Below are 20,231 nucleotides of genomic sequence, written 5' to 3'. Positions count from 1 at the left end.
TAGGAATTCATCAAAAAATGGCATTTATTTAGTACTTTCAAATATACAACCACTTGAAACATTAAATTACACTATGACATCCGTATTTTTATCAGGATAATATTTCTCCGCCGGCGAAGAAGCCATACTATATCAAAAGGTGACCAGTTATACAAATTTGGAAAAAAAGGCTCTAAGACAAAATACCACATCGCAGAGCAAACGGTTTTGTTTTCCGAAACGCTACTCGCTGCAGTTTATCCCCTACCACTAGAAGGTTGCAGTAATTAGAATCTATGGTAAACGTCGACTGGTTTGTCATTCATCAACGAATGCACGAACAGTGAAGGTGTGATCGACTGAGCTTAAGGATCATGTGTAGCTCCGAGACGTGTAGGGGCATGAAACGTTTCTCTTCTGCTGACACTGTCGTGTTTTGGTGGTACATTTGCTGCTGTTGGTTGCTTCCTGCGGTGTATGGCACTAATTTTGCTTCGTCATTGAGTAAGATTGGTTTAAGCTGTGTCTCTTCTGATCCAATGCATGCATTTATATTTGATTTGTTTATTTTGTCTAGTGAAAATGCAGTGGAAACTTCCCAAGTTGTTCAAGTACGATGATTTCGACGAGTGTAGAAAGGGAAACCCGCGTTTTCAGTATTGTATAGTGCAAGCCGTGATTCGTCCTAATGAAAGCTCCGACATTTGGCATAATATCAGTGTAAGTGAAGTGAATATTGTGTTGATTATATGCATATTAATATTATAATTTCATGGAAGGTCGGGAGCCTCTACAAAAACATAATTAATTATTCAAATTGTGAACCAGATTCAAAACTAATAAAATCTAATATTTCGATTATCTAGCAAGAAAGATGCCACTTATTCGAAACCAATCTACAAAATAATTCTGATATCTTTTTGTGATCTTTCTATAGATTTTTTTTTTTAATAAATCAAAAGTCTAGTTATTTTTTTTCTAAACCGTTTTAATCTGATCTGGCGTTTCAGAAGGTACGGCTCTGGTTACATAATGGTAGTGTCCCATTCAGGAAAAATGTGTCAGTAAATTTTATAACACTTACCATCTAGTGTTCTGTATATTAAGAATCAGCTGCGAAGTACGTCAAAAAGAAGGTTAAGTTCCACTACGAAATGTAGTACCATGGCTTTGCTTACAAAATTTCTGAATTCAAATATTCAAAAATAAGCAATTATCATTTGAGCAGAATTTCTGGCGGAAACCAAATTCCAGACTGGGTTTCAGCATATTAAAAATTCAATAAAATATTGAGCAATGAAATTCCCCTAAAAGTAGCCTACTCGCTATTGGATGCCACGATTAACTAAACAAGGATATGGGGTAATGTGCCTATTTTTCCACTGTTTCTGGTATCACCCTACCCACTGGAAGCCGTTGGTTGGATCAGTATCTGCTATCTTTGTTCACTACGTTGGCTCAAATTGTAGTGCGACAATTGGGGCATTCAATTAGAGTTTTTGTTGCACTCAAATAGAAGTATTTCACCATTGTCAGGACATTTTTGTTGTTATATTGTTTCCTAGTAACGAAGCATGCTGATGACATCCATCCGATTGTAGGCCGCCTAATTATTGAAATATTCAAATAGGCACCCTGCCTAATAGAGCCAATATATACTTTTACTCTAACGTATAATTAGTTGCACAAAGGTAGACTATTCTAGCGTCAAAAGTATTTGATGTTTACACCTTTTTTGTAACAATAAGATTACATTTTGAAATTTTTTGTACGGAATTTGATTTCTAGTTGTCAGTGTGCTGTACCCGTAATAAACAGAACTCGATAAAAAAATTCTATTTGCCGAGAATGGTATAACCGAAAAATTCATTGCTTTATTGAGTCGAACATTGTAATGAATCATTTAACCATCATTTTGGGTGAGTTTGGGCAATTCCATTCTACTGAATCTTAATTTCAACTTACACGAGCTTCACGAGTTCTGGTGTCGAACATGAAGCCTGATACAACAACATTCATCACATGGCATGCTTCTCCACTAACACTGATACGGAGTGCAGTCTTCAATATTTTCCCTACATAGTGTATTGCTATGTTGGAATATGCTACTGCTATTGTCTCCGTTCCGGCGTTTGACAATCGTTGCAGTCAATCAGAAGCATGAAAGGGAAACATCACGAGCTTTTAGCTAGCTGAATGCCTAGATCTATCGTATCCCCTCCCTTCACCCCCTCGGTTAGTGTGTTCAAATACAGCACGCATTTTAGTGCTTTGTCTAAAATTCCGATTAAGGGATTGATTGAAGAATTAGCAATTCTATTCCTTAAATAATCGTGGATGACATCATTCATAAAAGCGTAGCGTGCTGGGTGCTCTAATCTGTCGCTCCTGACTAGCGAAGCGCAGCTTTCTGTGTGGAAATGCATGGTATGCTTTGACCATGCTTTTCGTTATTCAAATCGGCCATAATTTCAAAAATTAAATTCATTATCTACTGGAATGTATTCTTAGTATTTCTAAGAATATTTTTCAGTAAATAATGGATATAATTCTGAGCAAAACTCGCAAAAATTTCGGAAGTTGATTGTGAAATAGCTTCATTATAAACGATCGAAACTTAACCACTTTTCGTAACATATCATTTTTGAAGATTTTGTAAAGTGGACTCCCCTATCGCAAACCAAAACGTAGTTCTACCAACGTTGGTTCTACGTTAAAATATTGTAAAAAATCGGTCCGAGATATAGCATTTTTAGTAAATGATTCTAATTCTGTTTTGTTACTGATCAATATATCACCGTAACTTCACCAGTATAGGCATACTTGGTGTCAAATAGAAAGCATTATGCTCTATCATTCTATTCTACAAACAAGAAGAAATAATTAAGAAGAGCATTCAAATCGTCATTGACAATTTTCTTTCAAAATATGCGCTTTTAAAGTACCATGAACTCAGAAGACTTTTCCAACATTAAACTATTTCTGATATCATTCGCATGGTGATATAAAAATAGTGCTAATCCGCTTTCAAGGATATCTTGTGCGTTCTTCAAATAACCTTGTGTGTGCGTATTAACCGTTATTCGACCATTAGAGCAGTAGCAGTGTTCCGTTTCTTGTGAGCAGCCTTTATCCAAGTACTGCTACTATATTACATATCCTATCCTTGTTGTTCTTACCAACGTGCACTGGGGAATAGGTCCGTGCAAAAATGACTTCCCCTGACAGTGGCTCGCCTCAAAGTGAGATGAATGTCGAAATAAAATTGGTCCCACGTTTGAAGTTGTGTCCACCCTCCTCAACTGGACACTTCGATATCTTTTTTCCGTGTCAATGACAAAAATATTCGAACTTATAGCAGGTTTCTCCAGTTCTGACGGAGCGATATTCGGCCGTGAAAGAAAAATCGAAAATTCGCCCTGTTAAGCTTCGGGTGGTGGTAAACAGATGATATTGCTGGCTACCGGCCTTGTACGGAGGAGCACATAGTACATGAACCAGCTAATCGGGTTGGATGTGACGGGGTCGTCAGAGATTCCAGTTTGAATTATGATGACATGCTGGAACACGGGGTTGGCTGATTAAAAGACCCTGTGCTTCAGACAGTGAAGATACTGGACTGTAAACGTTTGCTTTCAGCATCTATCGCAGCTGACGGGAAAAGGACATATCGTCGCTGTTGTGCTATCTTATGACAAACGCCATTTTGGGGTAAACTGAGTTAAATATGCCACATTACTGGTTTGAAAAATCTCTACAAAGTGGCGTTTTCAGAATTTTGAAATTCTACTTGGTTACTTACATATAGCAAGAAAGATGATAAGAAATTGTGAGTTTTTTGCTTCCAATCAATGTTTCTAGGGATTTGCTCAATTTATATTGAAGTTTTAGATGTTTTTATGTGTGAAAATGTCTGAGGAACACAATGGCATAAATATTTTCAAAAGAAAATTACACGAGTTGTGAGAAAAACACAGTTTTAGTTTTAAACTGAAAATAAAGGATATTTGGCAACACTGTAACCAAACATAACAATTTTTTCTAGATTCCCTGACTCATTTCCTTCAAAATGCATTTCACCGATTGTTTCTAGACCATATGAACGCAAAGATATGAATAAAAGTTAAAAATTTATGATTTTTTTCCATGGAAAATTTTCCATGCACGATTATGACACGCCATACAAATTTTGTCATCAATACACGCCTATGACACTCACACGTGCGACTTTTGTTTACATTCATAGTAAAAACTCGCAACATAGTCAACCGATCTTCGTAATATTTGAGAGATTAATGCAGAATAGATAGAAGCATCAATTGTCTTCTTTGGATTGTTTATACCATTTATAAGTTTCAAGATATTCAATCTCAAACTTTAAAAATCGTTTTTCTCGAAATGTTCTAAATGGCGCTTGTCATAAGATAGCACAACAGCGACGATATGTTAACTCAGACTCTTATCGCGTGACCTTCACAGAGTTTGCTCTACCTCACTACCTCCTCTTTGACAAGATTCGTGTACATGTTCACTTTTTGTGCTGCGGGCTGCAAACAACTGGGACACACAGCCTCCCATTGTAACAATTGTTGTGGGAAATGCAGTGAGAATCATATGGCTGATTTCTGTGGAAGAGATGCTCAAAACTGTCTATACTGTGGAGGAAATCCACATGATCTCCAGACATGTCCCGCGTACAGACAGCGAGAAACTGAAGCGTTCCCTTCAGAGATCACTAAGCGACCTTTTGCAGAAATACTAAAGATAGATCTTATGACAAGCGCCATTTAGCACTTTTCGAGAAAAACGATTTTTGAAGCTTTTTGAGTCAACTTGAACTCTCTTGAATATCTTGAAATTTATAATTGTTAAAAGCTTTTCGAAGGAGGTAATCGATGCATCTATCTTTTCTGTAGCAATCTCTCGATTTATGCGAAGATCGGTTGACTATATTGACAGTTTTCGCTTAAAATGTAAACCAAAGCCGCTTGCATACGTGTCATAAGTGTGTATTGATGATAAAATATATATGACATGTCACAAATGTGCACCGAAGATTTCACAAAAAAAGTCTCATAACGTATTCGTAAAATTATGCGTTATAGAGCACTATGTCTAAAGTTATAATTTTCCATGCGGTAGAAGCAAAATCAGGTTGAAAAATGATGGTATTGGAACACAAAGTTTTCATAATTTTTCTCCTATATTCGGGAAAAAACAATAAATAAAAGTAGGTTTCATTAACAATTTAGAGACAGAATATATCAAACAATGATATTGTTGACAGGCGACAGGACGATAAAAATAATCTTCTTGCATAATCCATCATTACATTTCGGCATACTTTCCAAAGCTAGTGGAAATCTCAAAAGGAAATTTGTTCAATCATCTTGAAAATAAATGCCAACAGTTCGCGGAAAAAACCATGGTAGGAAAACTTTTGCTCCCAAAACAAGAACCTAGCTAATGATTATGGTTGATCTGCGTAAGAATCACGTATGTCATCAGAGACATCTGTTGGCTTGCTATAAGCTTTTTGGCTTATAGTAAGCCAACAAGCTAAGATTGTTGTTGGTTTTTTTGATGTCACAAGATAGCACAATTCGATGACTCGAGAAATTGGCGCTTGTCATAATCGTGTTTCGCTATATCTCAGTAACCCAGCAGAATATCAAAATTCTGAAAACTTCATATTGTAGAGATTTTAAGATTCAGTAACATGGCATATCTAACTCAGTTTACCCCAAAATGGCGTTTGTCATAAGATAGCACAACAGTGACAAGCTACGCTACCGGCTACTACGAATATCGTTAGTATCTTGTATACTGACGAACACGACTCTGATGAACTCCAGGATGGAACATCTTCTGCTTCGTCTGGAAACAATAGTAAAAGGAAGAACAATTGTTCTTTAAAGCTTTGTTCTAAAGACCAGATGGTGCCCCTTCAAGGTCCTCCAAAAATAACAGCTCGAGTAACTACTGGTGCAAAACCGATCAAGGTGTTCCCAGCACTTCCTGGAACATTAAAAACCCTAAGTCTTTCCCTATTTCAGCCAGAGAAATGAGCCAGCGCTGGCTTAATAAAATTTTCTGATAATGTGCACCGTATTTGCCCAGCCTTAAATATTTCTGATCCTCCTAAAACATCCTAATAAACTCTCTCACCACAATGGAAACATTCGTTATGCAGTTGACTGCACAATGGCCCCTCTTTTCAACTATTGTATCCTTCGATGGCGAATTCATCGAACGAGGTCACGGATTTGATCACAGTTTTACAGAAGCATTATCCCAAAAATCGATTTCTTCGAATAAATCATTTGAAATGCGATGCATTTAGATTATGCGAAAAATGGCTTACTTTAGAAATAGAGCTCTACTTTTACTATTGTAATATTATTCGCTGGGATCGAGGAGACACTTGCGGAGGAACACTTTTGGGGACTAGGTATTGAAGTTATCGCTTGCCAAACTAGAATTAAAGGTAAACTGGTTAATGGTGTATGATATAATGACTCTTTTGGAAGATACAGCAAACATAAATTCCTCCAAGTGAAATGTTTAAATTTGTATTGCGGCTAAGGGTAGGTTTTCCAAATTTTTCTTAGAGGAAAATAATATTCTAGAGTTAAATTGGTGAATTCCATTATATTCCAAAAAACTTAAAAATAACTATTTATTCTACATTTTTTTATTCTAAGGTGGGTTTCATTTATGGGTATTTACGCATTTTGTTGTAACCGTTCTGTGAATAATAATGGGTAAAAGTGCCCAGGTTGATGTACATGGTCTGTTTTCATTAATGGATACACGCTCTTTACCCATTAAAAGGATTATACCACTTTTAGTTATTATAACAGGTTTATAACCCAAGGTTGACTCAAAAACTCATCTGTTTAAATATTTTCTCAACTTGATAGATGCGAAAAATTGTAACGTTTTCCATACAGTAGTGTTTTCACAGAAAAATATGGAAAATATTTTGATACTGTATGTTTAAAAATTCATCCCCCTAAAAACATACCTTCGAAGAACTATTTTTTGAAAAGTAATCTTCAAAACTAATCATCAAAATGTTAAAAAAATGAATGTTCTAGACTCCCGATAGAACATTTCAAATTTAGTCTCAAAAGAAAGAGGAGCATCTAAGCATTCTTTCCTTTCTGCTAGCATCAAAACGTATGCATATGCATTTAATCGGCACAAAGTTATTGATGCAGTAGAACTTAAATTAAAACATTAAAACATAGTAACACATAAACTATTTGGAAAACAATTATCTAAAAATTCGATTTATGCTAAATTAGCGGTGTGATTAGTTGCCCTTGGTCAATCAATGTCAATGGGTGTGCAGAATGAACAAATCAATAAGTAGGTATGCAGTTCAACCACAATAGGATCGGTACGGTTTTGAGTTTTAAATTCAACACAACGTTGTTTCAAACACACAAACAATATCATGCCGCTTATGTTGAATCAAAATTATCTAATGGCGAATAGTTTATTTTGGCTTTGGTGGCATCATCAATATATATTTGAATTGGCGCGATTTAATTCAATATGTAAGTTTCCCATGATGAATCATAGCTATACCATTAAAAGTGTTACGGAATCAAACAGCATGCCGAAATTCATTGCTGTCCTTAGATACTTATGGATCGCGTAGAAATAATGAGCTGACTGATTAAACTATTACCCTTCTTGCCTTCTTTAATATAAACCATTTATCCATAATCCATCGTTTGCACCAAGTAAATATTTGAAACAATCAGTTGATCATCAATTTCATCTCTCATCTTTCCCGCACGCCAACGGAATGACCAGCTGCTTTCGGCAAACCCTCTGAACTTCCCGCATGATCACCTTGAGCGCGGTATTTGCCTTCACGATTGCCTGCGACGCGTCTTCCCGGTCGAGCAGCTCGAGATTGACCAGATGGAAATATTAGCGAGCAACGATGAACTGCGACTCGATTATCTCAGTCGATGTGTCAATATGGAACTTGAAGCTTCCCATCAGCTACAAACTTCGGCATCGATTTTGCACTGCTTGTCCGAGGAAAATTTCCTGAGCAGTTTTGGTATGTTAATTTTTACATTACCATTCGATGCTAAAACAATATACAACTAATAGCTTAATTCCAATTAGGATTGGCTGATCAGTGCTTCCTCGGGATGGTTATCGCACTTGTTCTGCTGGTTGGCGTTGCAACCGTGCGAGACTGCAAAGGAAGTGATAGCAAATGTATGTATGAATTGAATTTACAAATGACACTGCCCCATCCTCGAAAATAACCACACGGGCGGAACACCTTTAGGCATACAAACTTGTGATGATGTATGTATATTCATTCAATTTATCACTAGCATTAATCATTCATCAATGCTGTTTCAAGGTCACAATTACGCAGTATTAACCTTCCTAATGCATTAGGTCTACATGACACGAACGACCCGTCCAAAGAGCCATAGTTTTGTAATGGAACAAGATGGAAATCTAAAAAGGATCGAACGCTACCTATTGATAGTTACAGCGCTCATAGATTGCGCATAGGGCCGTCTTAAGACCACTCGGGCACCTGGGTACTATTGAACGAAAGGGCCCCCATAGTTGAACAGAATTCTTCGTACTTCATGATGCGTTTAACCTGTTTCGGCCTGAGTGAAAGAAAAAATTCAAACTAGTGCCATTTATTCGTTTTTAAATGTATAGACTTACTTCTAACTTTTTTGGGCTCGAATGAATTTTTAGTTTTGATTTATTTATTGAAATTGCTGGAAATGTCTACGTGGCCGAAGTTATTCCGGTGGGTCACTAGGTCAGATCGGGTAAAAATGACAGCAACTTCCTTTTACAACAATGTATACTTCATTAAACTTATAAATTTGGTAACAATTAATGATATTCGTATAACCCTGATTATAGACATTACAGGTCGGACTCGATTATCCGGGGATTTCAAAAAAATCTCACCCCGGATAATCGAATCACCCGGATAATCGAATCAAACTTTTTTTTGCGTTATTTTATGAATTTAAGCTTCATTCGTGGAGAAATTGGAAATAAAATGGTCAGGATAAATATTATGGTAAATGTAAATGTACCTATTTTGGCCCTAGTCTATTTTTCAGACTTTTCATTTATTATTCATATTGGTAACGAGTTAACGGTATGTATCAGTTGTTTATATTTATTTGTGCAAGAATTCTAAGATAAACTTTTTAATAAGGTGTGTCTTTTGCAATACAGGTCAAACTCGATTACACGGAGCTTCGATTTTCCAAGGTAAATGATTCGATTACTCGAATGCCAGAAAAAATAAAGTTAGTAAGTAAACTGGGGGTCGTCTGCTTCTTGGCTCCAGTTTAATTTACGTGGTGGTGTTACATATTATAGCTAACATGTCTTTTAACCCTCATTCTAGTTAGAAGAGTGCGTGTTGCGCCCCCACGAAGGAATCATTGTCCTTGTTCTTGTAACATCATTTAGTTGACCAATGTTGTACCAGAATGTCAGGTAATAACTACGCGTGTAGTCTTCCCAAATTCTCCCACTCAAACTTATCACTAGCGAAGGACCACAGGGTAAGTAGATGATGGATTCTATTTTTGAGGTAGGTTAAAATTTGAGATGAGGTTAATTATGTTCTATTGACTGCAATAATCGAATTAGCACTATAATAAGACATTATAATTGAAATTTGATATATCTCAAAACACCCGGATAATCGAATCACGGATAATCGAATCCCCGGATAATCGAGTCCGACCTGTGTATACCATTGGAATTAGACAAAAAATGCATAAGTACTGATATCCAGGTGAGTTCCTGAAGAGGGTTCCTGCTGGAACCGGTTCAAAAGCGGCCAATCACCTTTTGCCTTTCTCATATAGGACCGTCAACCCAATCCCGGCCCGGAGGGCTGAGTGTCGTGTGCCATTCGACTCAGTTCGTCGAGATCGGAAATTATCTGTGTGTATATGTGTATGTGGAAAAAATGTCACTTCTGTTTCTCAGAGATGGCTGGACCGATTTGCATAAACGTAGTCTCAAATGAAAGGTACAACCTTTCCTTTGGCTGATATTGAATTTTTTTTATTGGTTGGACTTCCGATTCCAAAGTAACGGGTTGAAGACTACAACCACACAGCAAATTCGCATATAAACTGAAATGATTCTCAGGGGGGAGTAAGGGAAAATTTCGAAATCAAATTTGTATTTTTGATGCCAAATGACTTTAAAATGCATTAAACTCTAAAAATCGTCAACCTAATCCCGGCTTATGCAGGCTAAGGTAGGAGTATGCAGTGAGGGTTTGCTACTTTAAAATTAAAACTAGTTTAAAATTTCTTAACAAGTTGAAAATTTTCGTCAGGGTCCGGACCCCCCGGATCTTCCTCCGTTATGCGCCGCTAGTTTTAAGCGATGTTTCAATGTCGACACGTAGTATCTCAAGATCGTGGCTGTCGATCCATTGTATGTATGTGCAAATCGTACTGAATTTCCACCATTGTATTGAACATAACCAGCCAGGGAATCGTAGTTTGGACAACTGAGAAAGGCACAATTGCACCAAACTTCATCTACTACGCTCGAAAACTCAACGTTGACTACGACGTCTGCCACAAAAACCTGTTTTAAACCACCTAGAGGTGCAATTGTGCCTTTCTCATTTCTCCAAACTATGATATAATAGCTGGTTCGTACAATATAACATTATGGAAATGTCTTTCATTCTTATTACACTTGGTAAGTATATATAAGAGCACGTTTTTGCATTCATCGCGGTATCGGTTTAAATCGGAGTTTTCTATGTGATCGCACTCCACAACCCATAACTCCAGAGCCGGAAGTCGGATGGAGATGGAATTCAATATCAGTTTCTGGGGACGCAACACCTTTCATTAGTTTCACCCGCAGTCTGGCAAAAGTTCAGATATTTCTTTGTTTTCTATTTCTTTCAAAAAAGATACTTGTTGATTTTTGTAACATAATCCCTCTGGGCACTCGAAAGCCAACATATGGAGTTACAACATAGAGTATTTCATGTTGACAAAAACATGCTTTTACTATGTTTTATTTGAGTATAACCTTAACATGTCCGTCTTACCCCCAGTTCCCCTACACATTGCCCGTGATAGCGAAAATTATACCCCGTAATCTGCAACTGGTCATTCGAAATGACGCAGAGCTGAACAAATTGCTCTCCAGACTAGAATTAAAAATAATTGAAGCATTCTTTTGACGGCTGAAAATGAACCTGATGCGACTCGTGGTGAATAGAAAAAATATTCATTCATAAATCCATCATATTTATTCAGTTAAATGTCGTACATTGATATTTATTTCACTAATTATCTAGGTAAATATTTTCAAATGTTAGTAGCGCATGTAAAATAATAATTATCATCGCTTTCATTATACCAGGGCTCACTTTGATACGTTTGATTCGTTGCTGCACGTTCGCTTCGTGCAATAATCGGAGACGAATGAGAACCAGTTTGTTCGTTTGACATTTTCAATTGCGTCACACGTTTGTCTCTGTTGTCAATTTTGACAGTTAAGCTAAAAAAACTGCAAAAAGTGCCTTTGTACGCACACAATTGTCCATATCTTGGAAAATAAACGTCAGAGTTAAAAACAAATTAATGGCGTTCTATCTATGTTAGGCAGGTATCTGCTACGCCGCCATTTTTTCAAACCAAGATTTTAAACGTCGTGTCAAGGTTGATCCACAATCGACAGAATTGATTCCATACGACACGACTTTGCGATGTTCGAATTCGTTATATTATTGATGAATCATGATGTAAATTAGTTATCAATCATCAACATGTCGAAAGCAACACTTTTCTACAATTTATTGTCCAATATTTTAGCTCGATTACAAACATGTAATGATCGTGTCACGCCGTATCGTTTCTATTGAGTGGGGATCTAGCCTGCAGCAAAACGAGCAAAACAATCCGAACTGTCAGTGGGGCCCATAATTTGTGTGCCCGCAGAGATGTTGACTTACGTCAGTTCAATGCAAACCATATTGAGGTGCTATATACGTGGTGTTAGGCCTTCCATTTGAAATTGGTTTGGATAAGAACGCACAATGGTCGGAAACGTCATAAACGTGAACTTAATTCACTAGAGGCCAAACCATCGAGTGTATTCACAGGGTGTCTTTGGAGGAATTGTTCGTATGGATATTCCTCATAATCTGATAAAAAATGAAATTAGGCATAACTTATTATGAAAATAACTTTATGCTGACGAGATAGAAAGTTACTGACGAGGTAGAAAGTTGGTGTCTTCGACAAAGTTTTAGAAATACTCGTTGTGAAGAATTTCATGATGAAATTAAGCTTGTAGGACTGAAGGTTGTCGATTTTTAAGGCGTTTACTATGGAAACCCTCTTAAATCTAGTTTGTTTTAATATAAATTTTTCTATTGTGACTTTTCGTGGAAATAATCTTCCAGATAAATGTGGAGGTATTATAACTACACAATATTGTCGAAGAGTGTATATAAACCTAGCGGTGCAATTATGCCTTTCTCAATCATGAACACGAGAATTTTTGCGTTGTTTATATTCATTAAAAGCTTTCAAATGTATATGTTACATTTTTATTATACACGACATGACAACTATATACAAGAAACGAAATCGTTATTTGAGTTCTAAAATTTTACAAAAGAAAATACATCCACGATAACATTAAATTGAAAAAAAGGTACGAAATCGGCGAAGTCCCAAAAAGTTTTATCAAAATTTTTTTTTCGAGATACAATAAAATCTCGACGTTTCCTGCATTTTAAAGATGTTTGGCATCAAAATTACGAATACGATTTCTGAAATTTCATGGGGTCCCTTTGAAAAAAAATTCGAGCTCCGGCTTATATGGGAATGTCATATGTGACCGGACGGTTTAGTCTATATTTCCGGAACCATATAAGCGATCCGTACGAAATTTTATAGACAATTGGGGATAATATAGCTATCATTTGGGACTAAGTTTGTGAAAATCGGCTCAACCATTTCCGAGAAACTGATGTAAGTTCGTTAATTTTGAAAGATGGCCGCTTTCCCCGAGCACTTTCGGAACCGTCTATGGTGGTCAATGTAGTCAACGAAAGTTGGGTTAGCTGTCAGTGACCTAGAACTGCCAATTTAAATTGTTTGAGAGACATTTTAGCGAAATTTTTACCTTTTTCGATTTCATCGGAATATCGGTTTGAATCGAAATTTGTTATGTAATCGCACGCCGCAACTCGTAACTCCGGAATCGGAAGTCGGATCGGGATAAAATTTAATAGCCATTTATGGGGATAAAACACCTTTCATTTGAGACTAAGATTGGTTGAATCGGTCTACCCATCTCCGAGAAACCGATGTGACTGTTATTCTGAATTTGTATACTTCCGTTGGGGCTTCCGGAACCAATGATGGTGGCCAATGTGGCCAAAGAGACTTTGAATGGCTGTTAGTGACCTAGTACTATAAATCCAAGCAGATGTGGCCACATTTTGGAAAATTTTTTATTTGTATACATTCATTGCAGAATTTATTGAAATGGGCATTTTCTGTGTGATCGTACTCATCAAAAGAGATTATAACTACTAGAGGGAGCAAAGCGCTACTGTCTCCATGTAATTACGGACTGAAACATGGGGTCTCGCTCTAGCATGTTGTATCCCATTACTTTGACATGTGTGTACCCGGGGCAAAAGGTGTCAAACTAATGGGCCTAGCATATGTGAGAGCGAGATGATAAATTTTCAGTGTTAGCAGCGACATGCGACCTCTAGTAGTTATAATCTCTTTTTACTCATCACCCTGTAATTCCGGAACCGGAAGTCGGATCCATTAGAAATTCAATAGCACCGTTGCACCTTTCATTTGAGACTAAGTTTGTGAAAATCGGCTCAGCCATCTCTGAGAAAAATGGGTGATATTGTGTTCGCGTACACACAGACGCACATACACACACATACATACACACACATACATACATACACACACAGACAATCGCTGAACTCGACGAACTTAATCGAATGGTATATGTCACTCGGTCCTCCGGGCCTCCGTTACAAAGTCGGTTTTCAGAGCAATTGCAATACCTTTCTATTAAGAAAGGCAAAAATACTTATTTGTTTGAAAGTTATTGAAGATTTTTAATTTTTTTTTAAACCAACTTCATCTACGTATAGGAAAGAAAGGTGCAAACTAAAATGCACGAACAAGCACTTTTTTCACTGTCTATGCACAAAAAAAGTAAGACGGTTTGCCCTATGGCACTCTAGAACCCTATGTAAGCTTACTTTACCATGTTTTTTACTTTTTCCATACAAAAATCAACAAAAAATACGCAATTTTTATTCGCAGATTTTAATAATTTTTGGTTTGTGGTTTTATTCAATTACAAGTATTATTTGCACTTATACCTGAATATTTCCGATTTTATAAATGTGGCAGCAAAAATGTCAAACTTTTAATATGAATGGAGATCTCTAACTGATATATACTCAAATACACACGTCATAATGAGTTTAATGCTTACACAAGAATGTCCTACTATTAATTACCAAATTTAACTCAAAAAATCGAAAAAAAAATTATTGCTGTTTTTGTATGGAAAAAATTAAAAAAACATGATAAAGTAAAAGTACCCTATTCGTAGGGTTCTACAGTGACACCAAACCTTTTTACCTTTATTGTGCATAGTTTAGACAGTGGAAAAAAGTGCCTGTTAGTGCATTTTGATTTGCACCTATTTTTCTTATACGTAGTTGAAGTTGGTGTAAAAAATGTAAAAATCTTCAAAAACTTTGAAACGAATAAGTATTTTCATAAACAGTCTTCGACAATATTGTGTATTTATACTACCTCCACATTTGTCAGGAACATTATTTGCACGAAAAGTCACAATAAAAAAAGTTATATTAAAAAAACTAGATTCAAGGGGGTTGTCATAGAAAACGCCTTATAAATCGATAACCTTTACTCCTACAAGCTCAAGTCCTTCAAAAAAATTCTTCACAACGAGCATTTCTAAAACTTTGTCAAAGACACCAACTTTCTACCTCGTCAGTATAAAAAGTAATTTTTTTTTGTTCGATCATAGTTAGCCATGACCAATTTAAATTTTTATCAGATTGTGGGGAATATTCATACGAACAATTCCTCCAACGACATCCTGTGATGAACCTATTGGCGCCCTGTTTCTATTATCACCCTACCCATTTGAAGCCGTTGGTTAGAGCTGCGTCTGTCATCTTTGTTCAACGCATTAAGTCAAATGGTAGCGCAACAATAGGGGCACTCGATTCGAGTTTTCATTGCGCTCGAACAGGAAAATTACCTTGGTTCTTAACAACGAAGCACGCCAACTCCGGTTCTTGTTTGTCCGGCGGACCCTTCTTATCAGGGCGGTCTAGGTGCCTCTACAAGAATTTTGGATTTTCGTATACAAACAAAAGGTAAACAAACAAAATAAATTAATATTTATCGACTTTTATTTACCACTCTTCTCTGTGCTGCACTCTGCCGATGGAGCTGATCAGCTGATATACTGTGCCCGAACCACGGGCCGGCAATCTCGACGGGTAATTTTACCGTCGCACTCGCGCACTTCGCTGCACTAGCTATCGCGGCGAGAAACTGTCCTGAAAACTAAACACGTGATCTGGCGGACGTCTGTATATCGCCGTGGTTGATGTCAATTTGTACGCATTCCATTGATTGTAGGCCGAGCAATTAATGAATTAGTGAGACGCCCTCCTTAGTATTGTGAAAATAGGCACTTTACCCTTCAATGGTTTGGCCTCTTAGGGTCGATTTCTTCACCCTCGCTTAACTTATAAACCAGGTTTACCAGTACGTTTAAACCTGGCTTAAGCGCTAGGCGAGGGTGAAGAAATCGCCCCTTAGTGAATTAAGTTCTCGTTTTTGGAGTCAGCGCTGTGGAACGGTTTAGCCGTTGCTGATAAACACGAATGAGAGTTTGCCACATACATACATACACAGCCACACACAGACATCGTCCCAAATCGTCGAGCTAAGTCGATTGGTACCTACGTAATATTCGACCCTCCGGGCATCGGAATTTTTCTAAGTATGAGCAAATTCTATACATTTCTTTTATAAGAAATGTAAAAAATATAAATGAGCGTGCTTTCTTGCATTCCCGGGTTTACGGGTTCAAAAAAAGCAGTTAAAATAAAATAAGCGCGCTATGCTGCAGCGCTAGTCTCAGGAAAACGTCCGGTCAGTCGGACGGTTGTACAAACTGTCTAAAGGCCATTAAAATCTGAAAAAAGGAATCAACCAATTATTTAGATTTTACCAAAAATGTTGTATAAACTTTTAATCATCTGATGCTCAACATTATTACATTCTAAAGTTTTTTTGTTCTTTTAAAATTTCAGATGATCAACTAATTCAACCGTTTTCGCTACCACACAACATCAACAAATTATTGAATACAGCCAAATCTGATGGCAGTCTCCCACATCTGGAAGGATTGCGTGCCCTTTTTATGCTGGTCATTATTCTAGTGCACTCGTCACTACCGTTCATACGAATGCCTCTGAACAACCCAGAAGACATGGAATCAGTAAGCTTTTTTAGTAAAAGAATGAATTTGCATGCTACTGCCTAATTTATTCACAGCAAACCAATCATCTTACCTTTCCAATCTGGAACTCGGGCAATACGCACATGATCACATTTTTCTTCGCCCTCGGTGGAATGGTGTTGGCGGTCAGTTTTCTCAGCCAAATAGAAAGGTCACCCACGGTGGACTTTCGCTTTCTGTTGAAGAAACTGTTGAACCGATTGGCACGACTCGTACCTGCATATGCATTCGTCATATTCTACCAGGCGACGCTGTTCAAACGTACCAAACAGAGGCCTCACGCCGCTAGGTTCAATGATTATTGCAGTGAATACTGGTGGACGAATCTGCTATTCATCAACAACTATGTTCACTTGGATGAACCAGTGAGTAAGCTAAGCCAATGCATGCTTGTGTTCAAGACAACGTCCTTTAATGCAAAACTTGTTTGCAATTTTTCCAGTGCATGAAATTCGGTTGGTATCTTGGAGCAGATTTTCAGCTTTTTCTGATCGGTATGGCTATCATGACGCTGATTTGGAAGTTTCCCAAAACGAAAAAGGCCTGTATCGGTGTGGTAGTATTCGTCAGTTTTTGGGTTCCCGGTTACGTGATCTACGTTGAAAAGTTGGATGCAACGATGATGTTTAGTATGAGGTACAGCTATCAGCATTCTAAGCGGCTCTTACACGAGACAATACTGTTGTTAGTATTTGCATGGAATTATTTATTTTTACGTTTTGAAAACGTGGATTGGATTGTGTTATTGAATCAGCGTTGACAATATATTGACAACATTATTGTTTCGGATAAGAAGCGTATAATTATATACGGAAAGGTGGTTTCCGGAAAAAATCATTATTCATACATATTATATTAATGGAATCAAATTGTGTTTTCTATTTGTGAATTAACGACATAAATTCAATTGCAGGCATGCTCTCACAGAACTGCGCGAATATGATTTTTTCGAAAAGTTTTACACGCCGGGGCATATTAATGCCGGAAGTTATTTTTTCGGAATGATTGCTGGAAATCTATATCATCACATCTCTCAAAATAAACTGCACTCCAGCGCGGAATTGTACTTGTCGAAGGTACTGTATGTTTTCTTGACAGTACTCTTCTTTTTAAACGGATTTCTCGTCATGCTACCTTCGATACCACAAAAGAAACCTTCGCTATTTTTATCGATTTATGGTTCGGCTCTGAAGGCCATATTTGGCATTGGACATGGAATACTATTTCTTTACTTCGGTTTCAAAACAAATTCTATGAGTGTGGCATTCCTTCAGCACCCTATTCTGCGAGTGATGGGACGGTTGAGCTACAGTATCTACATTGTCCAGTATGCAGTAATTTATACGATCTACAGTAATATGAGCATACCGACCACGTACAGTGGTTTCAACTTGGTGAGGGATCTACTATTAGTAACACATTTGTCAAAATAGTAATCTTACGATATTTAACCTTCTCAACAGATCTTCGTCACTTCGGCAGTTCTATTTATGTCATTTTTGAGCGGTGCAATACTACACCTCGTTGTTGAAGTCCCCTGCGCCACCGTACTTAAAAAAGCAATCGATGGAAAATTAGATATCGGCTCCAGGAAGATATCTAAAAAACTGCTTTAATGGGCTTTAAAGGCTTCAAAGGCAAACGAACAGCAGAATTGTTGAAAACACTGGTTAACTGGCTGTTGGATAATGATTACAGTTAAAGTTAGGTTTTAAAATTTTACGATGTGTATACTAGTCAATAAACATATTATTAAAATAGCTTTACTAGTTAATAAACAGTTGATTTTTCGATTTGGTACATCCCGTTTAGCTTTGAATGTACCGTTAGTTTCACACAATTCAAACGACATCATTAAACTATACAGTGGCGGCTCCAGAAGGCAGCCTTATTCAACCGGAAAGTTATTTAGTGGAAATGCTTGCATATACAAATCTTTCGGGAAAATTCCTTTTGTGAATCACTATGTGTTAAGGTCGTATGCATTGTAGCTTATTGAATCAATACCATTGATGAATAAAACGGATACTAGTAGTCATTAGAGGTATTGTCTCTTCGTTGCAGATACGACCACAGACGTTACTGGTCGTTTGTCGGAGAAGTATACGTACCTGGGTGGACCACCACTCGAAGATGACTGCGATATCAGTCCAAGACTAATTGGCCTGTATTACGCCAATCTCGGGCACGGAATCAAAAGTCGTGAAGGTAGGCTAAACGAAGTGATCGCCGTCGATGCCCGCTTGGAGTGAACGATTTACTGCGATTGTTCCGGTAACGGAGATGCCGGCGAATATGTAAACTTTCCGGTCTGGGAAGATGTTAGTGTAATCTGGAGAATGATAATTATCTTCACAAAGCGATGAAGTCTTACTTCACGCATGATAGCATGGGAGTCATCGAACCAAACAAGCTGCTTCTCACTCAGGACGATCAACGGGCTAAGTCATTGTTAGAACCCCTAACCCGTCCACTGCTTAACTACTTCGAATTCAGCCTGCTCTGAAGACACGATCACGTTCGACTTCCAGACGACAGTGTAGCGGTGCCTTTCAACCGATGGAAATGTCTCGATACCGTTTGAGCAAGAATCCAGTCAGTACTATTCAACGCTCTTGGCCAGAAGATACAAGAACACGTTAAGAAGAGTTACGCGAGAAAGCTGACTTCGTAAGAACCTCAGTAAAAGCGTACGTGTATTTGGTACCTAACTATATTCGTTGTGGTGAACCCAAATAAGCCGGGCAAGTTTTGCCTAGTGTGGGACGCTGTTGCCATCGTCTTTGGTGTTTCTTGAAACTCAGTCCCCCTAAAAGGTCCAGATCAGCTAACATAGCTGTTGTGGGCTCTGATCCGTTCACGTGAGTTCCGAGGGTAATATGCGTGGATATCAGGGAGATATTTCACCAATTGCTGATGAGAGACGAAAACCAACATTGCCAGCGCGTCTTCTAAAAAGGTAGCAACGAGTCGAAGCCTAGTATTTACGTCGTTCAGGTGATGACCTTCGGCGCATGCTGTTCACTGAGCACTGCACAATACGTCAAGAACCTGAACGCAGAACGATTCGAGCAGGACCATAACAAGGCAGTCGATGCAAACATCAAGCAACACTATGTTGATTATATGCTCGTTAGTACTGATACAGAGGAAAACACAGTGAAGCTCGCACAGGAAGCCAAAAAGATTCACGAGCAAGCTGGTATTGAAATTCGAAACTGGATATCCAACTCCGCTACGGTCATGGCAAACTTGAAGAACCTAACCTTTGGAAATTTGCTGTCCGGCAGTCAACACACGAAGTTCTCCGCACATTGATGGTGGTGTACGATCCATTGGGTTTGATTACGAACCTGTTGATGTTTTTGAAGGTTCTTTTGCAAGAAATATGGAGAATATCAGTGTGCTGGAATGCTCCTATAGATGACTGGTACTTCGAAAAATGGTTAACGTGGCTGGCCGTTTTTCGGAAGGTACGATCTGTGTAAGTAACGAGATGTTACCGAAGGTCAATGACCGTTAAGACAGAGGTGGAAATGCACACATTTGTGAATGCGAGTGAGAACGGTATCGCGGTGGTCTACTATCTAGGCTAGCTGGTAGGAGTGAAAACGAGAGTA

At 37.9% G+C, this 20,231-nt stretch overlaps 1 protein-coding gene across 1 annotated transcript; it reads left to right on the top strand.

The window, feature by feature from the left end:
* Positions 1 to 316: 316 nt before the first annotated feature.
* Positions 317 to 18,645, top strand: LOC131690920 (O-acyltransferase like protein-like). Its single transcript, XM_058976996.1, has 9 exons — positions 317 to 483; positions 557 to 699; positions 7,807 to 8,062; positions 8,131 to 8,226; positions 16,403 to 16,590; positions 16,647 to 16,976; positions 17,054 to 17,247; positions 17,525 to 18,005; positions 18,075 to 18,645. Exons 1-9 carry the CDS (start codon positions 354 to 356, stop codon positions 18,225 to 18,227), a joined length of 1,971 nt encoding a protein of 656 aa, XP_058832979.1. The 5' UTR covers positions 317 to 353; the 3' UTR covers positions 18,228 to 18,645.
* Positions 18,646 to 20,231: the final 1,586 nt, after the last annotated feature.

Source organism: Topomyia yanbarensis, chromosome 3 (assembly GCF_030247195.1).
Source record: "Topomyia yanbarensis strain Yona2022 chromosome 3, ASM3024719v1, whole genome shotgun sequence".
In the NCBI taxonomy this organism is placed as follows: domain Eukaryota; kingdom Metazoa; phylum Arthropoda; class Insecta; order Diptera; family Culicidae; genus Topomyia; species Topomyia yanbarensis.
Note: the sequence above shows the minus strand (reverse complement) of the source record. Positions and strands in the feature narration are given on the sequence as shown.